Source organism: Talpa europaea (genome assembly GCF_964194135.1).
Source record: "Talpa europaea genome assembly, chromosome: X".
NCBI classification, from domain to species: domain Eukaryota; kingdom Metazoa; phylum Chordata; class Mammalia; order Eulipotyphla; family Talpidae; genus Talpa; species Talpa europaea.
In genome coordinates, this window is record NC_140081.1 from 84,705,828 (window position 1) to 84,726,167 (window position 20,340).

The window sequence follows — 20,340 nt, forward strand, 5'->3', positions numbered from 1 at the left end:
GGTTACACTCGGGTTTCTTAAATAGCTTCATCAGGATTTTTTCTTTCCAAATTAAATTAACTTTTGATACCTCAGACTCATTATCATGTACACTGTTCACAGCTCAAACAGCTTCTTAAAAGCAGTATGCACAATAACATTGACTGTTTCAGCTTCTATAAGCTTCCTTATAGGTATTAAACTGCCTTTACTATGAGGCAGCTACAACAAGAACTGGATTCTGACCCTGGTGACAATACAATATCCAAAACACAGTCAGCAGCACCACTCACCACACGACAAACAAACGAATCCAATGACAAAAAAGTAATGAGAAAAAGCAGCAATTGAAACAGTATGTGGCGATTAGACACATAAAGCCCGCTTTTCTACCCCACCTTTACAGCACAACACTGTACCCCAAGGCACCTTAGGCCTCATAATACCACCCGGTACAAGCTGTCAAGCTCCATGTATGCTTTTCTACACAGTGGTCTGTGTGTAAATAACATTATTCATTCATTTGTAGATGCTCCACACATCTGGTCAAGGCAGGAATTTCTTCTCCTTGATAACACCACCTAGAAACATTAACAATATTTTATATATTCCTCAGGACAACAGGTTTGGAGAGAAAAAGATCAACGGGTGTAGCTAAGTCATAAGAACCTGTGGTGACTCATCCAGGCAGCTTGTAAGTCCATTTCCATTCTCAACATAAAATCAACCCTCACTTCATACACTCTGACAGCAAAGAAGCGATATGGACAGTAATGAAAGCAACAACATGTTTCTTCCCCTCTGTGAGAAATGGCAAGTAAGCAGCTCAAACAGGAAAGGGAAACAAAATAATGTACTTTAAGCTGATGCAGAAAAATAAAAATTTAATATAGTCAAAAGCAATTCAGTTATTATTGTGAAATAAAGAGAGCTGAAACTATGTAGTTAACAGAGAACAGAAAAATCTCTCAAGCAAGAGAATTTCTGATCAACTTGAGCTGTCTCATCACTGCTGGGAAAAAGAACCATTAGCAAAAATACACACCAGTGCTTTTCTTAAATGTATAGACTCAAAATAGGTGCTCTTTGAGGCACTGAGAAAATAAAATACATATATATATGCTATAAGTGCTTAAAAAAATGAGTATTTGAGATTTAGTTGCTAGATCCAATGAGATCAGCAAAAAGACAGTAAGGTCACTACACTCACAAAATGGAACTTTTGAGATGCCAAGAATAACAGCATCAAAATGGTTTAAATCTATCACACTTTAATCCTCATTATGGATCAAAGTTCTCTGCATTTTATGTTTCTGTTTTATGAATGTTTTATGTAGGAAACAGCAGTTAAAATGCTGAATCAGAAATGGTAAGTCACTTGGGTGAGAGATCATCCATCAAGATGTACGGAGAGCATGAATTGGCGCATGCTACTGGAGACTCTGCGGTTGTGCTGCCTTTAGCCAGTGAGTCTGAGGATAAGTCACTGCTGCTACTACTGCCATCCAAAATATCTGAACTGAGGACAAAGCAAAAAGAATTATAAGCAGATGCATCTATCAGGGTAAAGGTAAACATAACATGCAACAACACAGTTCCAAGAATCACAAATCAGTAAGCCATTTGTAAATAATAAAAAGCATAAAAGCAACAGCAATGTACCACATAATGTACTATATTCAGATACCTGCAAAAGGACAAAGTCACAGAAATCCAAAGACACTTAAGATCCTGTATCATTTGAGTGCTCCCCTGGAGGCACCAGAAGGTCCAATATACAGCAAGTATTCCTCGTGACAGGACTTGGTTTTTGGGACTGAGTTCCCTGATCTTCAGCTCAAGAGATTTTTATTTTTATATTTATCTTCTTACCTTCCCATCAGCCTTAGAGTAAGAGTAATGGCTACTCATGGAGGTACTGCAGGCTGTCTGAAGCATTCTAGAAGTGTACTACTTCATGGTTCCTGTATTCCAGAACAAAGACTTTCAACTGCCCTAAATTTTAATGACTTCCCACTCCCAAGAGGTGTACAAATCAAACACATTTTCCCCCTCCTTATTTGCCTTTGATATTCTTTTCATTTTATGAATTTCTTACATTATTTTCTTTCCTCTTTCCAAACCCCAAAGTCTCCTTACTATCTGCAAAATACTCCTTTTTCTCTGAGTCCTTCAGTTACCATCCAGTTAAATTTCTAAAAGGAATGTTCTATATCCACAGAACCAGTACCTCAGAGTCCATTGTCTCTAATCCAGACAGCTGGCTTCTACTCCTATCCTCCCACTGAAACTTTTAATCTGAGCATAAAGAGCCTCTATTATTTAAAAAATGTGTTTATTTATATAGTTTTACATTGTTGTTCATTTTTCTACAATGTTTCATTTCTCCTCTCAGATGTTGTCCCCATAAAATTCCCACCACCAAGACACACGTGTGCCATCACCATGGGCTCTTGTGCTCTTCCCTCCTATTTTGATCCCTCTCCCTCCTCCTCCCCTGATGAATGTCTCCAATTTATAGTTTGCCTGCTAGTTTTGTCTTTCTTCCCCCTGATCCCTTATATGGTTTCCCTATGTTCCTCCTATAAATGAAACCATCTGATATTTTTCTTTTTCTTTCTGACTTATTTCACTGAGCATAATCCCACAAAAAGCCTCTATAACCCAACCCAGGGATACCTGACCCAGCCAGCCCAGGCTCTCACAGTTCCCAACAGCCACTCTGGCCCACCTCATATATCTGGCTTCAGAGTTCTGTATTCACAATGAAGAGCCTTCATAATCTGGCACCCAGCTGCCTTTTTGGTTTTGATTCCCATCAAGTCAACATATAAGCTCTATGTGTCTATATCAGGCCAAATTCACACATTCATTTAATACAGTATTTTTTGAGTACCTGCTAAGTACCAGAAGTAGGCTAGATATTTAGAGATGCAATGGTGTATGAGACAGATATGGTCCCTGCTCTCATCAAATTTACAGTACAGTGCAGGAGACAAGATATTGAAGTAATGGTGCTAAAATATATATAATTACAATTTATGATCAAGCAATAAAGGAAAGATAAAAGAAGCTCTGAGAATATACAACATGGGTAACCTAATCTATAATAATTTGGAGGAACTAAGCTCCCCAGAGTGATGTTGGAGCTCTCATCTGAAAGATGAGTAGCATTAAGTAAGATTTGGGAGGAAGAAAAAGTAGTTCTAAGAGCCAAAAGTAGACTAGTGTGGCTGTAGTACAGAAAGGAAAATGCAAAGAGAAACAAAGCTGGAGAGGTAGCCAGGCAGTTTTAAGATTTTCACATACTTTTTAATTTTGAAAAGGAAACTTAAGCATGGAATTGGAAAAGGAATTAGGAAATATGGGTACTAGTTTAAGTTTGTGCACCAACTCTTTCGTAAAAGTCCATCCTGGTCTGACATGCTCTGAGGCTAAATATTTTGAGTCTTTAATACTATCACTTTTAGGAGTTTCCAAGTTAATGCATTTCTATATTAAGCAAGCTATGGTACACTTGGAAGTCTCTGGGCCCTATACTACCCTCAGTGAAATATATGCAATTTCTTCCCTTCTTCTCTTCTTTTATTCTTCAAATTGCCAACTCCTTCTAATGCCTGTGGATGGTTTTTAGGTAGCAACAGAATACAAATCAGCTTTGTAGAACTAAAAATAAAAATGGGGACAGTATATTCCACACCACTACTACTCTATGCTCACTGCTGTCAAATGCATCATTAATAACACCAATTTTAAGTAAGAAGTTTGGAAAATTTAGCTGGCTCTGATATTTTTTCAGCCCAATGGCAAAAATGGGTCAAAAATATGAATTATTCAAACTAACGAAAGAAAGTTGCACAGATAATCTAAGACATTGGAAAATCAAAAGAGCTTTATATTTACCTTTGGAACATATGTGATTTTTCCTCCTGCAGCATTTTGCCTAGACTAATATTAAAATGAATTTACTTTCCTAAAACTGGGCAGCCGAAGGACATGGTCTATGCTATTTGGCAAGAAGAAAGAGACTTAAGATGAAAATTTGGCCACCAAGCAGATAATCTGAATATAAATAAAGACTTTCTTATTCCAGCCACCAGACTTATGGTTAGTCTTGGGTTAAAAGATTCCATTTGTATTAAGATCTGTTTGCTTAGGTGAATCCTGTATTCATTAAAAAAAAAAAAAAAACACAGAACATGACTTACACAATGAAATCTGTCTTCTAACACTGTGGATTACCTTAAGAGAAATACACTGACGGGGATGTTGCCAAGAAAAATGCATAAATCTGAACATTTCAGTTACTGTATTTTTTTCAAGAATATATTTTGTCAAGAACTTCGTCTCTATGATTAAATACAAAGGTATATAATTTTGTTCATTAACAGAACGATAGTATATCTATGTTTAGTCTTCAGGACAACTTAAACTCAGAATTTGGTAAACCTTTACCCAGATATTTTCTCTAAAATAAAATCTAGTTTCTGTTGTAATTAATCTGGCACTACCACACACAGTCATGGAAGCAGAGGCTACATGTCACAAATTACTCACTGTTCGTCTATCTGCATAAAGTAAGAGGCATTTCACTTTTTAATCCACAAAGAAATCACTACACAAAAGTGATTTCCAGTGTCTGCTAGTAAACCTTTTACCAGGGCTTCTAAAAGCAACAAAGTTTGGTTCAATTTGAGTTTCCTTCTTCTTTCTTTCCTAGTTTAAGCTCCAATGGAGAAGCTAATGAGCCTTATACTAATGACTAAAAGCCAGACAATGGCAGAAAAGCAAAGAACCTAGACAATTCAGATAGGACACAGGAGTACATGAAACAAAAGTGAACTCATTTATTCCAGTCAGTGAAAAAATACATATATTGAGGTCATATTTGAGCCATACAACCAAAAATACTTACAACTGTGTCTATAAAAACTATGGGTGAAAGTATGAGAATCATTAAAACATTCAAATGATAAAGTAGTAACAAAACTAGAATGTCCACTGTGACTTGTGCTATCACCCAAGTGCTAAGCCACTTTGTTCCCTGTCCATTCACTAAAGTAGGTTCTACCAGATGAATGGGCAGTAGAGAAGCACTAGAAATTAGCTACAGGCCTATCAACCCCAGCACAGATTTTGGTATAAACTAAGACTATGGGACTTCTCTTGATGTGGTTCAATTGGTCCATCATGTATGTTCTCTGGTCTCTATTATGTTGCCTTAGGAAGGACTAGTCTTATCTTTCCATATAACCTTTAAGTTCTTGAGATTGTGGGCCTCCCTGGTGGCACAGCAGTTAAAGACAGCACTATCAAGCTATCGGCAGCCACTGCAGCACGAGTTTGATCCCCAGGCAGCCAGGGAGCAACCCACATGGCGCAGCAGACCTCTCCTGACTCGCCCGCTGCTCCCCTCAGCAGTGTATTTTAGTAGATACGCCTGTTCTGCTCCCCACTCTGTCTCTGGTGAATCCTCTCACTCCCTGTACCTCTGGCTTATACCTCACTTCTTGTGTGCATAAATAAATCTTTAAAAAAAGTTTTTAAGATTGTATATTTAAAATATGATCCTTTCCATGGTTGCTTTGGGAATAGGAGTTTAAAGGTGTCAGTATAAATGTGGAAGCTGCCCACATAAACATCGTCAAAGTAGATGGAGATATTTCTATTAGTGCATAAATCATAATTAAACCTTACTCTTTGTATGTCATAGATCCATGATGAAACTTCTTGCCATGACACATGAAACATTAAAATATTAAAAAGTCACTATAATAAGCTAATGAAAAATGTTACAAAATAAAGCCATAAAGGTTAAATTAGCATTCATGTTACTGCTGATGCACAGGGGCAAGAAATTTCATGAGAAACTGTTTTTTTTGTAGGAGAAATAGACTATCATTTAATCTTCACTGCATACCTAGCAGCCCTGAAAATGCCTTTATTTTGTATAGTACCCCACGGATAGTCTTAGTCCCCAAAGAATAAAGGGCAGAATAAGAGTTCCCCGCATGCAAGAAGATTTACAAAGGCCCATGCAAAGGTGTCCTTCCAAGCTCTGATCAAACTCTTGATAGTCCTAAAGACTAAATGCAGAGTGACATCAATCCTGCCTTGTGGCTGACAATAGTTCCAAGATTTAGATGATCAAGATTTCAGAATTTTCATTCAGTAAAAAATATGACATAAAGACTATGCCTGCTATTTCTTTAGGCAGCAGCTGGCACACTGGACTCAAACTTCATGTTTTCACTTATACTTTAAAGAAGCCAGATTTTATTTTTTTCCCCCTTTTTTCCCCTCCCCCAAGATGCCAGATTTTAAAGGTTATAATCGAGTATCAAAAGCTCAAAGTTAAAACCCATGTTTTCTTTGTGGGCTGAGGCAGGGAACTATAACAATACAAATGATGAAATATCTACTAATGATCTGATACTTTTTATGCTCCTAAAAAATGTACAATAGAAATTATTTCCTTAGTTATCAAATAGATTGGTTATCCTTGGCAAAAGAATAGCAAAGTTCCTGTCTCTGTCCCTATAGCTAAGAATATGGATGTTTAATCTATGAAACTGCATTAAAGACATGGGGAAAAAAGTTTCTGCAAAAGCAGGATCCAATTTTTACATATCAGGGATAACTCATATTTAAAATCTCTAGTTGTAGATGTAAATGTCAGCAATATTAGTATATCAGGTAGAAATTAAGTTTTTAATAGCGTCAAAAGTCCAGGTGCTATAAACTAACTAAAAACATCTTGGGAAGGTTTAATCTCTTAAATATCCTTGCCACCTGATTGTGTGAATTTTGAGTAATAAACTTATTATTTCTAATGTATTACGTGAGCCATATGTTGGCTAGTTAGCATTTTATGCATGGCCATGAACAAAGCAAATTTCTCTAGTGTGAGGCAACACCCGCCGTGTATGTGGATCAGAAAGGTCCTTCACAGACATCCGAACAAGGGGAGACGACCCTGGGTTAAATACCTCCCCTTCTTTTTTCCTTTCTTACTCATTTCTATAAACCTCTTTTATGGCACCCTACATAGTTAGCCTAAAGCAATTATTTCTGTTAAACTCTGCATGATTTTAACTTGGCAAAATTCTTTCACATCCTTTACCTAACTTGGTTACTTGGATAGTAACTGGGTAAGCAAATCTATTTATAATGGCATGTGCCTATATTAAAACACACTTTACCATAAAAGTGATATGCAGTTTCCACTAAGTATTGAGTTTCATCCACTAGTTTTCTTTTTGCAATCATCTACGTTCCTGGAAAGGCACTCTGTACCAAAATTAGCACAGCAAGTTACCAAGGATAGGCAGAGATGAAAGGGAAGGGAGACTGTGGGGCTGAAAATAGCTAGAACAATGTAAAAGGCATCTGTTCCAAGGTTAGAACAGATCAACGAGTTTAATAAACTAGAATATCCTGTGACTTCTTTGTCAACTAGAAGTACAAATTCTCTTACACAAAACAATGAATAAGTGATTTGGGAAGAAGGAACCATCAATCTGTATACCCGATAAGTGGCTTATACTTCCATTTAGAGGGCATCACACTTTTAATTTTTTTTTAAAGATTTATTTATTTTTATACAAGAGCTGGGGTACAGGCCAGAGTTCCCCGCATGCAAGAAGAGGATTCACCAGAGACAGAGCAGGGAGCAGAACAGGCAGACAACCGAAATATACTGCTAAGGAGAGCAGCAAGTATGACAGGCGAGGTCTGCAACGCCATGTGGGAATCCCCCTTGCCAGCTGGGAATCGAACACAAGCTGCAGAGGCTGCGGACAGCCTCACAGCGCTGTGCTCAACCCGCTGTGCCACTGGGGAGGCCCGACACTTTTATTTTTAAAGTGAATGTCCTCGTGGGCTCTTTAAAAAGACCCTCAGTCATAACATTTAGAGAACAAAAAGTTTGGAAAGGCATGATATGGGTGCTTAGTGAGTTCATTAGAAATATGTACTGCAAGATGTCAAAATATTACCTGGCCACTGTTATTATTCCTTCCCCTTCTCCAATATGTATGTCCAAGTGCTCAACTTCAGGTACAGAAAAAGAAGCTAACTTCAGCACAAAAACATCAAAAGGCCTCAAATTAGACACCTAAACTAGGATGTGTATGACTAAAAGAAAATGTATGTGACTACGTGTGCTTGCATATCAGCCTTGGGATTAAGATATCAGTGGTTACTTTAATGGTGAAATCATATTTATTGCTCCCTTGGAAGGTTGTTACAATCTTGTGGGCTGTTGTATACACCTTAAAACAAAATCCAGGGCCTCCCGGGTGGTGCAAGGGGTTAAGATGCAGCCTATGAAGCTCTCCGCAACCACCTCAGCATGAGTTCAATCCCCAGCCAGCAGGGAGGTGACCCACATGGCACAGCAGACCTCTCCTGACTTGCGCACTGCTCCCCTCAGCAGTGTACTTCAGCCAGTCTGCCTGTTCTGTTCCCCACTCTGTCTCTGGTGAAACCTCTCACCCTCCACACCTCTGGCCTGTACCCTAATTCTTATATATATATATATACATATATATATATAAATAAATAAATCTTTAAAAAAATTCAGATTCATTACAATTTTTTCAACAACAAAAAAAGAATATGTGACTAGGCCACAAGAATCAGGAATTGTTACCTAAAAAAATGAAACCTTAGCATTGTGGCAGAATGTCCCAAAATCTTCAAAAAAGCTTTGTAACAATAGATTGTTATTTAGAAAATGCCATGGTTTAGAAGATGTCAGTATTCTCTAGTAAGTCAAAAGGATGTAAACATAAAATGCAGGCAGAGCAGCTACAGTCAATGTACTTGATCCACAGCAACCTAGAAGCTCTCTCATGCCATCCAGCCTTTTGACACTCTCTCACACCAATAGCACCTATTGAAAAAGTTGACCTAATGGGTGCTGGGAATGAAGTCGATGAAGCCGCCAAAAGATAAACACACTTCTAAAAAGAAGGGCTCACAACTTTCAAATGACCTGTGTCTTAACATTATCTACACCTCCATGGAGACTTCCCCACTATAGAGCACAGAAAAAAAGTTGAATTTACTTTAAATGATCCCAATATACTTTTGGTGTCGCTCTTTTAAAAATAGATGATACCGTAACATTCTTTTGTCTTTATTTCATTTTTTACCATGAACTGAGGTCAGACAATTGCGCAGTATCTGGAGACAGCATATTGGTAGTGCCTTGGAAGAGCCTCTTGGGCTGGCTCTCTGTCTCCATTTCACCTGAAACAGAAAGAGATGGTGCTGCTTTAAGGCAATTTTACAGAGACACACTTGGTGCTAAAATGGGGTGATCTTTGTTTAACCAAAGCTCCGAACACTTCTTCAAACTATTACTTAAAAGCTGTTTTTCTATGTGCTGTAATGTAAAAGAAAGATACTTCCCTGTAACCACAACCAAAATGCCAGCAGCCCTAAAAAAAACAAAACAAGGGCCTCCCTGGTGGCGCAAGGGTTGAGACACAACCTATGAAGCTGCCCGCAGCCACTGCAGCATGAGTTCGATTCCCAGTCAGCCAGGGAACAGCCCACATGGTGCAGCAGACCTCTCCTGATTTGCCCACTGCTCCCCTCAGCGGTGTACTTTGGTCAATCTGCCTGTTCTGTTCCCCACTCTGTCTCTGGTGAGTCCTCTTACCCCATCCCCCCATCATGCCTCTGGCCTGTACCCAGCTCTTGTATGCATACAAAGATAAATCTTTAAAAAACAAAACAACCTTCTCACTTGTTAATTATATGTAGCACTGAACAGATAGTCATGTTTTTAACAGAAGAGTAGAATACTGATTCCATCAGCAAAATGAATCAAGCCTAACCACAGTAGAAAGTATCCCCAAAATAGTTGAAGTGCACAGTAAGTAATAATTTATGCCCCCAAATTAGTAAAAACTATTGATTTTATATATTTTAATATCAGAACATTTCCTGAGTTGAAGTCAAATGGGTTAAAAGTACATAGCCTGATAAAACAGTATGTAAATCAAAGGTTGCTTTAGACTGCTTAGTGGAAATGAAGATTAAAAATATGTTTGAAAGTACATCTGTAATTGAAATCAATTATTAATCAATTCACAAAATTACTATTGTATTGGCTACCTCAATCCTATAGCTCTCAGAACTGGTAATGGAAAAACTTTGCACCCATAGGAATAACAGTTAACATTTTGCCACCAGGAATGCAAAGACCAATCAGCCTACATGACAGAAAATGTTCCTTTCCAAACAAGCTACGATTTTACTTAAAACATGAACATACCTTGGTTTTGAAACTCTGTAAGCTTTAAATGGAATGTTAAAGACAATTTAATTCATAAGCCTATCTGTACTCCAGTAGGAAATTAGTAATTTTGAACTTATAACTGTGTAAGATTTTTATGATGCAAAAAGATCAAGCAAGAAAAAATGCAACATTCTTCTTTTTCCCCTCTGTGATCAATTAATTCACATTATCTTTCCTCTGGCAATATTCTGAAAATTACTGAAATTCAGGAACGGTTGTTTTTATTTGCTTTTTTCCATGCTTTAATATGCAGCTTTAAAAAGCTGCCGCCGGGCTTTCAAAATCTCATTAGCAAAAGACATTAGCCTTTTTAGCAAAGAATTCCTCCATCTGCTGGTATATTTTGGAATAGCTTTGAAACTAAACAGTCATTTCTAACAACTTCCTGCAAATTTAAAATTAAGAACAACAATAATAATAGCTTTAATTTCCAAGTATTGTTTTCACCTAGTAGTTCCTGGGAAGGTTCTGAGGACTGTAAATAATTCCTTACACTGCTAAGAAAAAAGATTACTGTTTTAAAAAACAAAATTTATTCACTAAATCAAATATTGTCACTATATCAGGATCTGTTTTCCAGAGCACATCACCTTTAATTTGAAGTTATCTGAGACATAGCACTTTTCAATCAGTGCATGATGCTATCACTAGAAAGTTTTCACCAAAGCTGCAAGTATCCATTTACCCGACATTAGGAGAGTTAATTTGTTATGGTCCCCGAAGGTGAGCTGCCTAAAGAAGCCGTTTACTGAATTGCTGATTTATTTTAAATTATTGTTAAAGTTCTTGTGTAAAATAACATCTAACATTTGCAATTGTGTGGTCATAGCCTTCTATATAATGACTAAACCTGTGTTAAATTTCTTTGCCTCTTTTTTTAAGACACCATTAGGTGCCCCTGTAAGTATCTAAAACTAGCAGCGAGCAAAGATCATTTTAGTTTAGTGCTCTGTGGTTCAGAATAAGGTAATTAGAAGAGTACCCCATTATATTAAAAACCCTAGAGAGACTTGAATATGAGGCAACTCTCTTTGCCGAGGTGTAATTTGATGGTGGCTACATATGCGCATACAGCACACGTATTATATATCGAATATAAGCATAGATTTCTGTGACATTATCAACTTGCACCTCTTTTCCATTTAGATCACTGAGAGGCACAAATTTTTGAATGCATATTTATAATATGAATATATGAATATGTGAATAAGATTCAGTTATGAAATGTAAAAAATATATACAGTATCAAATAACTCATTTACAAAATTTAGAATCAGTAAAGTACACATTGGGAATAATAGTTACATTTCTTTAGAAAAAAAGGAGCCATGCCTTGAACTATTTTCAGGCAGAAATTCAGATTAATTTGCAATTCCAGCTCAATTAGGTTTAATATGAGATGTGTGACACCCACCTTTTCTTTTAATTGGACCAAGAACACTGGGCCGGATGCATTTGACTGGACTCTGACTCCTCCTGCTTAAAGAATAAACAATAAGAACGACATGAAGTACTTGGAAGTTGCCACATAAACATTACCAAGTAAATTCACAAAACTGACAGTCAGACAGGGAAAAATGGAAAACACCTATGTTGTAAGTTGAGTCACCAAAATGCATACCATTTGAAGCTATTTTTAAAAATCATTCTGTAAGACAAAATGACTGCAATAGCTTAAAAAAAAAGATAAACCTTATTAAAAAGTTACTTGGAATGCTGATGATCTTAAATTTTTTTTCCTTATCTCTTATAGATGATATATTATCATGTGAGTGAGTGAGAGTGTTTGTGTGTGTGTTCATTCCTTCTGAATATAAACTGAAACCAAGTCTCAAAAACATGAATCTAGTAAAATGTTGCTGGGAGCACATAAGTGGTAGGTACATGGATGTTCACTGTGAACTTCTTTCAGTTTTGCTATCTATTTGAATATTTTCATAATAAAATATTGGGGGAAAGTGCATCAGAGAGCCAAGTGTGAGGATTAGCATTTAAAGTACATTTAAAAATGTTTGCTTACCTGGAAAAGCGTCTGGGACTAGGAACGGGACTGGGTGGTAGCCCACTGCTGCTCACAAACATTTGTAAGGACGGTGAAAAACATTGCTAGAAAAAAAATTAGCATAAAAAATAATTCAAGTGCTCCAGTTTCAAAAGGTTCTTTTCAAAATAACAAACATCCTAGCATTCTTAGCTGTCTATGTCTTCTACATGTACATAGTCTTCAAATGGCTATCATAGATTTCCATTAATTCTTTCCAATCATTGGATTCTTGAAATTACTTTTCAAGTAATTGCAAGTAACTTGCACGTAACTGCACACTTTGATGTATGTGAGAGAGAAAACAGCTGGGTGTGTGAAAGAGAGTTAACATCTTGTCAATGAAACCTACCTTTCCAAATCCTCTGGTGGGTGATGGTGCCGGAGAAACTGGAGTGAAGTCAATCCTTTTAGGAGAATACAATTTCTCTGGCTTGTCAAAATCACTATCACTCTGTGAACATAAAGTATTATTTCCTCATAATTTACAAATCAGCACATCATAGCTCTTCTTGACCACTTAAACAAAGCTACATTTTAGAGTACAGACTCTAAAAAGTTGCAACCAACTATTATGGAGGAAAAGCAGAGTTCAAGAAATAAGTTAAAATTTGGAAGCAGAATGGATGGAAGTATATGAAAAAGTTAATGAAGCAAATGAATAATCTAAAGGCTTCTAGAAAATAAAAACTAAGCAAATATCTGGAAACTTTACCAGGCTCAAGCTCTCATCCCACGACTGGCTTATCTGCATTGCCGTTTGCACTTCCCTGAAATGAACAAAAAGGAGAGACCTTTAGTGTCCAGAAGAAAGACCTACATTAGGCTCTGTCCTGCTCCTGGTAAGTACTGACCTTTCATGTGCAGTCTCTCTGTTCACCATATCCATGCCTTCTTCCTGCAAGGACAGACATGTGCTGAAAACATGGTATTTACTGACCCAATTCTGTCTCAAATAATATAAAAAAGGCTCTTTTCTGCTCTATTTGATGTAATTATAGTACAGGAGAACTAACATTCTAAGATGGTCACTCATGCCTTATCTATATTTTATCTGCACACTCAGAAGGATGTTAATCTGTCAACAACTAATCAGAGGTGCTGCCTGACTCATTTTTAATATGTAAATCTTCAAAATGAAAATCAAATCAAAATGTAAAATCTGAGCTAGTAAGTAAAATTTACCCTTTTGATTTGATGCAGTCTGCTACTAGGAATACGATTAGGTGAGGATGACAGCAACTGGAAAGAAAAAGTAAACATTTACTATTTTCTGAATCACAAAGCAGCAGTCAGCTGTCAGTAGCGGTGTACAATTTCTTCCTGGATTATTTTTCATATTCTTCTTGGAAATTTAGCTCTTTAAACCACTGAACATTAATGCACTAGAGGCAGTACATTCAGTCTTTAGGAAAGTACACCAGGTGTCCAACCTCAAAGCACCATCTGTCGCTAGACAGGCACTGACTTTGACACTTTTCCCAAATGAATGCAGAGCTGTGTACATTTATGTTAAAAAAAAAAAAAAAAAAAAAAAGGACTCCAGGCCTTGGAAACCTCCATTACCCCATTTACCTAAAATAAGGAACTATATACAAAGGGAACGAAAAAAGCCTGACTTCATTCATTTTTATTATTGATGCCCCAGTGCAGAAGATGGGCTAATGAGTCCACACAAAATTTTGTCTATGATCAATGTCAACCAAAAACACTTTAAAACTGCAATAAGGAGATTGTGCTTGCAGGATCTAAATTAACTCTAAAATGTGATCACCAATGCTGTCACCACAAACCTTACAAGTTAGGAAAAATCAATGTGGAAGGAAAGGTGTATTTTTTAAATAACTGTTTCTTTCCCTTAGATCACCATGCTTTAATAACATAGAGCTGAAATGATTTGGGGGCCAAATTATGTTCCTTCAAAATAATCACCATCTGATCACAAAATGTAAAGAACAATTCATATTAGCACATCTTAGAGGGTTCCAATAGCCATAATGTAAACAGCTACTATTTATTCCCTAATGAAATGCAAATGAATTTGTGAACTATAAAACCACGACATTTATCCTGTGACAAGAGGGCCTAGCCTATTAAAACTTTTAAAATACTGACTTAGTACATAGTTAATAAACTGGTGACCAACAGCTCTAAATATTTTAGGCAAATGCTAACTCAGATTAAAAAAAATTTCAAGTTATCCCCTGAAATATGGTTTTACTTCAGCAGCTATCCCTTCATTATTCAACCGCTTCCACTTTTTCCTCTCCCTGGCTTTGAAAAGAGAAAAATTTCACCAGTAAAACCCTCTTAAAAAGTATTTTTTCCATTATGTAAGTAAATCCATGTTTGCTGGTGAACTCTTAATAAGGACATTTGAAAAACGCTGAGCTCCCGGGCAAGTTAATAAAGCAGGGAAGACTGTAACGGGATAGTGTGGAAGTGAACAGGGATATGTCCCTCAGAGAACAAAAGACACCCCCAAGGCGATAGAATAATCAGGAAAGTCAAAGGAAGAATTGCCAGAAGCTGATTGTAGAGAAAGCCAGAAATCTAGACACTGTGTCTACATGATATACAACTTGTCATTTTTGGACAGAACTAGAAAGTCAGGCCAAAAGAGGGCCAGGGAGAAGCAAAGCCAAGCCTAGTACCAGAAACCAGAGGGGAAAAAAACAAGGACTCACAGGGTTGCTGGTCACTGAGGGCTCAACTCAAGTGAGATAAGAAAAGAGGCCCTGCCAATGGCAACTGAGTAGGCACTGGTGCCTTTTGCAAGAATAATTTTTAAATGGCGTTGGGGATAGAAGTAGTGAGATTACAAACTGGCTGAATAGTTGGCAAGAAATCAGAGAAGGAATCAGAAGCAGTTGAGTGCAGGTTGCGCTTTGAAAAAGCTCAGAAACAGAAAGGGGGAAAAGGGCAGGAGAGACCTGAGGGTAAAAAAGATTGTTTTCCAGATTCTAGATGTGTGAGTTGGGAGAAGGAGGTAGGAAAGAAGCTGCGAGAATGAAAATGAAGACACAAGATAGAGAGGAGAGGACAGACCAGGCAAAGAGAGTCAGAAAACTTAGGAACCCTTAGGAGAAAGTACCACATACACTGTAAGAGGAATAAAGCTAATGTGTGTTTAAACAACAAGACAGGCATCTGCCTTCTCTGTGAAGGGAGAAGGGTCATCTGTTCAAAGTGAAAGGTGACGAGATAGGAAGCTCCTGAGAGTTCCCCACAGCACTCCCCAAAAGAATCAGACAATTTCTTTGGAGAACAACATAGGACCCATAGCACTCTGAACCCCACATGCCCAGAAAGATGTGATCTTCTTTCCCATCAAGTGATCAATTCCTCTTAAATTCCCAACTGGTAAGAAAGGCAACACTCTGGTCACCAAGAAATAACATTTCAGTGAGTCCTCCATTCGGCCCATGAAACTAAGCATTTGTCAAACCATAAAGGTCCCACTGGGCAGGTCTCTTTTGTCAGTCCCCTCCTTTGCATTTCATTCACCAACACCCTACTTATTGCAGGTGAACAGGGGACACAGGCAAGTGTATGAAGAGGCACAGAACATACTGTGATTGAATGTACATGGTGCAATCAATACTGTGATGGAAGCACCCAAAGGTGCTGTTCAAGGTTTCCCAAAGGAGACCTAAGGATGAAGTTGCGTTTTGAAGGACTGGAAAACTAGACAGGAAAAGGGGGAGGCACAAAGACAAGCATAAGGATCAACAAAGAGCAATGAATCACCATGGGCTCTTTAGCAAATCATTTTACTGGAGCCAGAGCAAAGGGTATCTGTCAGGGAGCAGTGAGAGATGAGCCTAGACAGAGGTGATAAGAATCTTCACATTGTAGAAAAGAACAAAGTGATGTGTAGAGAGGCAAATTCATTTTCCCTTCCTTGCCATCAATGCTATAGATAGGAGAAGCACAGCTGTTCAACAAGTAGAAATGTTTTTCATATATACAGCAAAAATAAGTAGTTATATTTTCCAGTATCCTCAGGGAAGGAGGTGAAATGAATCAAACCTCCAGATAGCTTAATACCTTAAGTATTTTTAGCCACTTTAGCTGGAAATCTTTCTTTTAAATAGTTTTCTTTTTTCCCCCTTCTTAAACAGATTATACCAAACAGAATGGCACTGGAAGATCTATCTCTATTATAACCCCAGCTCTGCCACTTACTAATTGTGTGATTCTGAGAAAGTCACATATATTGGTTGAGCCTTAGCTACTGATTCTTTTAATTGGGAAAAATATCTTTGGCCCTGCCTACTTCATAGGGGTTGTTATGAGAATTAAATGTGTGAAAGTACTTTGTAACATGCGAAAATACCATACAAGGGTAGGTATTACTGTAATTTCAGAAAAGGTTAATGACCCAGGTAACCTGAAGAACATCAATTATTATACAGTTCTAGGCCAGTGACACCCTCAGGATCTATTAACAAGTTCATCCAAAGCCACAGACTAATTTTTTAATACCTCTGTCTGCTTCTCAATGTTCCCTTCTCCTTTCTAGCAGTTATTAGTATACTTTGAACCCAAATGTACCCCTTCTGATTTGCTGCTTCTCACACACTACTGGGTTGGAAGCTTATTATAATGGTGCATAAATTTTAGATGATTCAGAGGTTAGAGGCTCTCCTATAAATAAACAGATGGACCTCTGTGCACAGGCTATGGAAATCCAGTTCAGCCATTTACAGGTCTGTTTGCTTACATCTCAGATATCTTCCAGAGCACTATAGCTAGTGGATAAGTGAGCTTCACATGTGAAGTGCTACTATATAAAAACCTCATCATAATTTTTCCCAACACAACCAACTAATAAGGTGACCTCTGACAGCTCTGGCTAGATAGAACAGTCACGATCAGCAACTCTACTGAGAATATAAATATAAGCATTTTAAAGCATTCTACACTGTCCAGCAGATGATGTGAGAAGTAAGCATGCGTTTCCCATTTAGGTGATTTCTGCATCCTGGGACAAATAAAGACCACTGTTCTCATCTAAAATTCAGGTTAATCCCGACTTACCTCACCACCATGATGCAAGTAGTGACAAAAAACAATGAACAGTTTAAAAAATACAAGGTCCCACAGCCAAGAAACACATTTAACCAGGTCTTTTGTTGTTGTTGTTGCACAAAAAGCTGAAAATGGCCTCAGCAGAAGCAGCAAACAAGATAGGTAAAACCAGTGTTTCCTTTTGTGAACACTGTGTACAGCACATAATCTTAAGAAAGAAGTTCAGCTGACAGTGCCTTCCCTAACCCAAACTGTTAGGGATACTTACACTTCTTTACTTACCAAGCTGTGACGACTCATAACCGTTGTACTATTCCTCCGAGTTCGAAATGTGTAAGGTTGGAAAATCTGTGAAAGGTCACTGAAAAATAAAAATACAATGAGTAATGTATTTTCATTGAAGAGATCCTTCAATTATATGAATGCCAATTCTCTAGTCAACAATGAAATCTTCCATAGGTCCTTATTTCAAGCAATGAATGAATTCCTTACCGTCCTCTTCACTAAGCTTCCCAAGTGGTGTACTGTGGGTTACAGGTTGGTGGGGATACTGATTTACCCTAAGGTTGGTGGACAGCTAGGAGAGGTAGGGGGTGGAGCTCCAGACTGGTTGCCTCCAGCTCCTGCTGGTCACAGCTCACAACCCCAAACCGGTTACTGCCAGACATGAGCAGTCTCATCTGTTTACCCCAGAGGACGTGCAAATATTACTATTCTCTGTGTGTGCCATGACTCGTGAAGGGCTGGGGAGCCCTGTTCTACCACATGAGCCCCATCAGCTTACTTCCCACCACTATCCTCCAACCCCACTGTTCAACTCAATCAACATACCTGGGTTTTTGCTCATGTTGCCCCTTCTGCCTCAAATGCCTTCCCTCCCAACACCATCTGTCAAAATCCTCCCTCTCCTTCAACACCCATCTCAAATGCCATGCCCTCCATGAAGCCTCTTTTCATTCCTCAAACCTAATGCAATCATTCTATCCTTTGAACCCAAAGACGGCAACGAGATGAGTTGCTTAAAAAAAAAAAAAACACCTACTATCTTTTACTAAAGCAAATTGTGTGTATGTGTTGAACCCCTTTAGAGGTGTTTGTTCATGGCTGCATAACCACCCTGCAGTGCCTAGCAGAGTGCCATGACCATGATAAGAAATCTAGAAGGCTTTTTAGGATTGAACTGAATTAAGCTTCAGGGGACCACTAAAATCACCCAGTCCAGTTCTCCTAAGTTTTAAATGAGAAAACAGAGATACTCAGGCTAAATGACCCAACCATGATCATCGCTAGTTCAGGAGAAAATTGGGACTAGGCCCGGTCGCGTCACCTCTTCTCTGTCACATTATGCTACCTATCAAGCAATTACTTAAATTGTGATTCAAAATACAGTATATTATTTCTACAACAGTCTAAATACAGGTCAACAGGTTTGCCCTCATCCCTAGAAATTGCTTGCAAACCAGATTGAAAAAAAAAGATAACTCAAAAAGACCAGTTTATTCCTATAGTAGAGAAAATAAAATGTAGAGCTGAAGACAGCACTAGGAAAGCAATTACTCCATCATTCTGTTTCAAAATTTAATAAAGGGGAAAAAAAGTAAATCGATCCCCCCCAAAATAAAGATATTATAATTAGTTGATAGACAAGGATTATATCTTTATTTGCCTTCACTGTGCTTGATTAATGTTTTTAGCTAATTCTACTCCCATCCCCCCTTTCTGGACTAATTCCATTTCTACAGGGGCTTGCAAATTGGCTCTCTACCCAAGATGAATTGTCTAAAGAAGTCAAATGTAATAGACTTAGGAGATCTGCCAACCTAACCTTGACTATCACTAGACACTCTGGTGACTTATTTACATGAAAACATAAGACCCAACCACTAAAATTCAAGGGTAAAAATTCTTTCCATTGTTTTCTGAAACCTGTGTTTCCACAGACCTAAGTTACATGCCACACTGCTTTTTTTATTCACTGGAATGCATTTCAGGCAGTTTTAGGATCTGAAAATACTACAACTCCAAGTCACTTAATATAACAGGAACACACCATTTAATTACAAGTTATTACCTAAATTGTGATTGATTAAAGTAAACCGGTTAATACCAGGGTTCCTAAACTAGGCTTGGAAATAGCAGCTCTTAGAAACAGGTGTCAAGTTGCAAGTCTAGTTGCAGGGGTTTCAGCCTGACATTTCGGTGGTGTAAATTCGGCAGGCCGAACAACCTGTTAGAAGAGCCAGAAGCTTCTAGTAGTTCTTTTGAGAGTGGGGCCAACAAAGCCCCAGGTAGAGAGGGCCCCATCCCCCCGCCCCCCCCACACACACACACACTGCCCAGAGTTTGGGGTCAAACTTTCATTCCACTTGAGGATCCAAGTCACTGTCAAGCAAAGAATTCCCCACCCCCTCAGTTCGGAGAGTCCCGAAGGAGCACCAACTCTCACTTTAGGGAACACTGCTGGTGTAGTGTGTCCAGGAGCCCCTGAACCCAGTACTCCATCCTCCCCCCCCTCCTGCTCACCTGAGCCCATGGATCAGGGGAGCACTGTTGGCTCTCCTCAGGGTGCACCCATCAGAGGTGTCAGGCTCAAAGTCCAGCTCCATTTTCTCCTGAGCCATGTCGGAGACTTGCAGGCAGGCACAGCGGACAGTGCTCAGCTCCTGGTGCTTAGCTATGGACTCCCAAGACTCTCACTGCAGGTCTGAGCTGCTGGGGACTGGCAGCTGGGGGCGGGGGCTAAGGGGCGGAGGCTTGGGGGCGGGGGCGGGGGCGGGGAAAAGCAGGAGAGGAGGAGATGGAGGGAAGGAGGATGAGGAAGGCAAAGGGACGATGATGTAGAGAAGAGGATGTGGTGGCGGGCGAGAGAATAAAGGAAGAGGATGGAGGAAAGAGGAATAGTGGGAGGTGGGAAAAGAGCAAGAGGGAGGGAAAGGCGAGATGGAAAAGCAGGAGGACAGAAGACAGGAAGGAA

At 38.6% G+C, this 20,340-nt stretch overlaps 1 protein-coding gene across 16 annotated transcripts; it reads right to left on the minus strand.

Moving 5' to 3' along the window:
- Positions 1 to 490: 490 nt before the first annotated feature.
- On the minus strand, positions 491 to 19,987 carry PABIR2 (PABIR family member 2; the record flags this gene model as incomplete). 16 transcript variants are annotated; one of them, XM_084258126.1, is made up of 10 exons in its annotated part: positions 491 to 560; positions 9,138 to 9,234; positions 11,706 to 11,767; positions 12,312 to 12,373; positions 12,685 to 12,786; positions 13,048 to 13,102; positions 13,187 to 13,230; positions 13,518 to 13,574; positions 17,649 to 17,727; positions 19,890 to 19,987. In XM_084258126.1, 10 exons carry the CDS (start codon positions 19,985 to 19,987, stop codon positions 491 to 493), a joined length of 726 nt encoding a protein of 241 aa, XP_084114252.1. The 16 variants fall into 16 exon arrangements, with proteins under 16 accessions (XP_084114252.1, XP_084114251.1, XP_084114265.1 ...); XM_084258125.1 differs by having other exon boundaries at positions 11,706 to 11,770; XM_084258139.1 differs by having other exon boundaries at positions 11,706 to 11,770; positions 17,637 to 17,727.
- Positions 19,988 to 20,340: the final 353 nt, after the last annotated feature.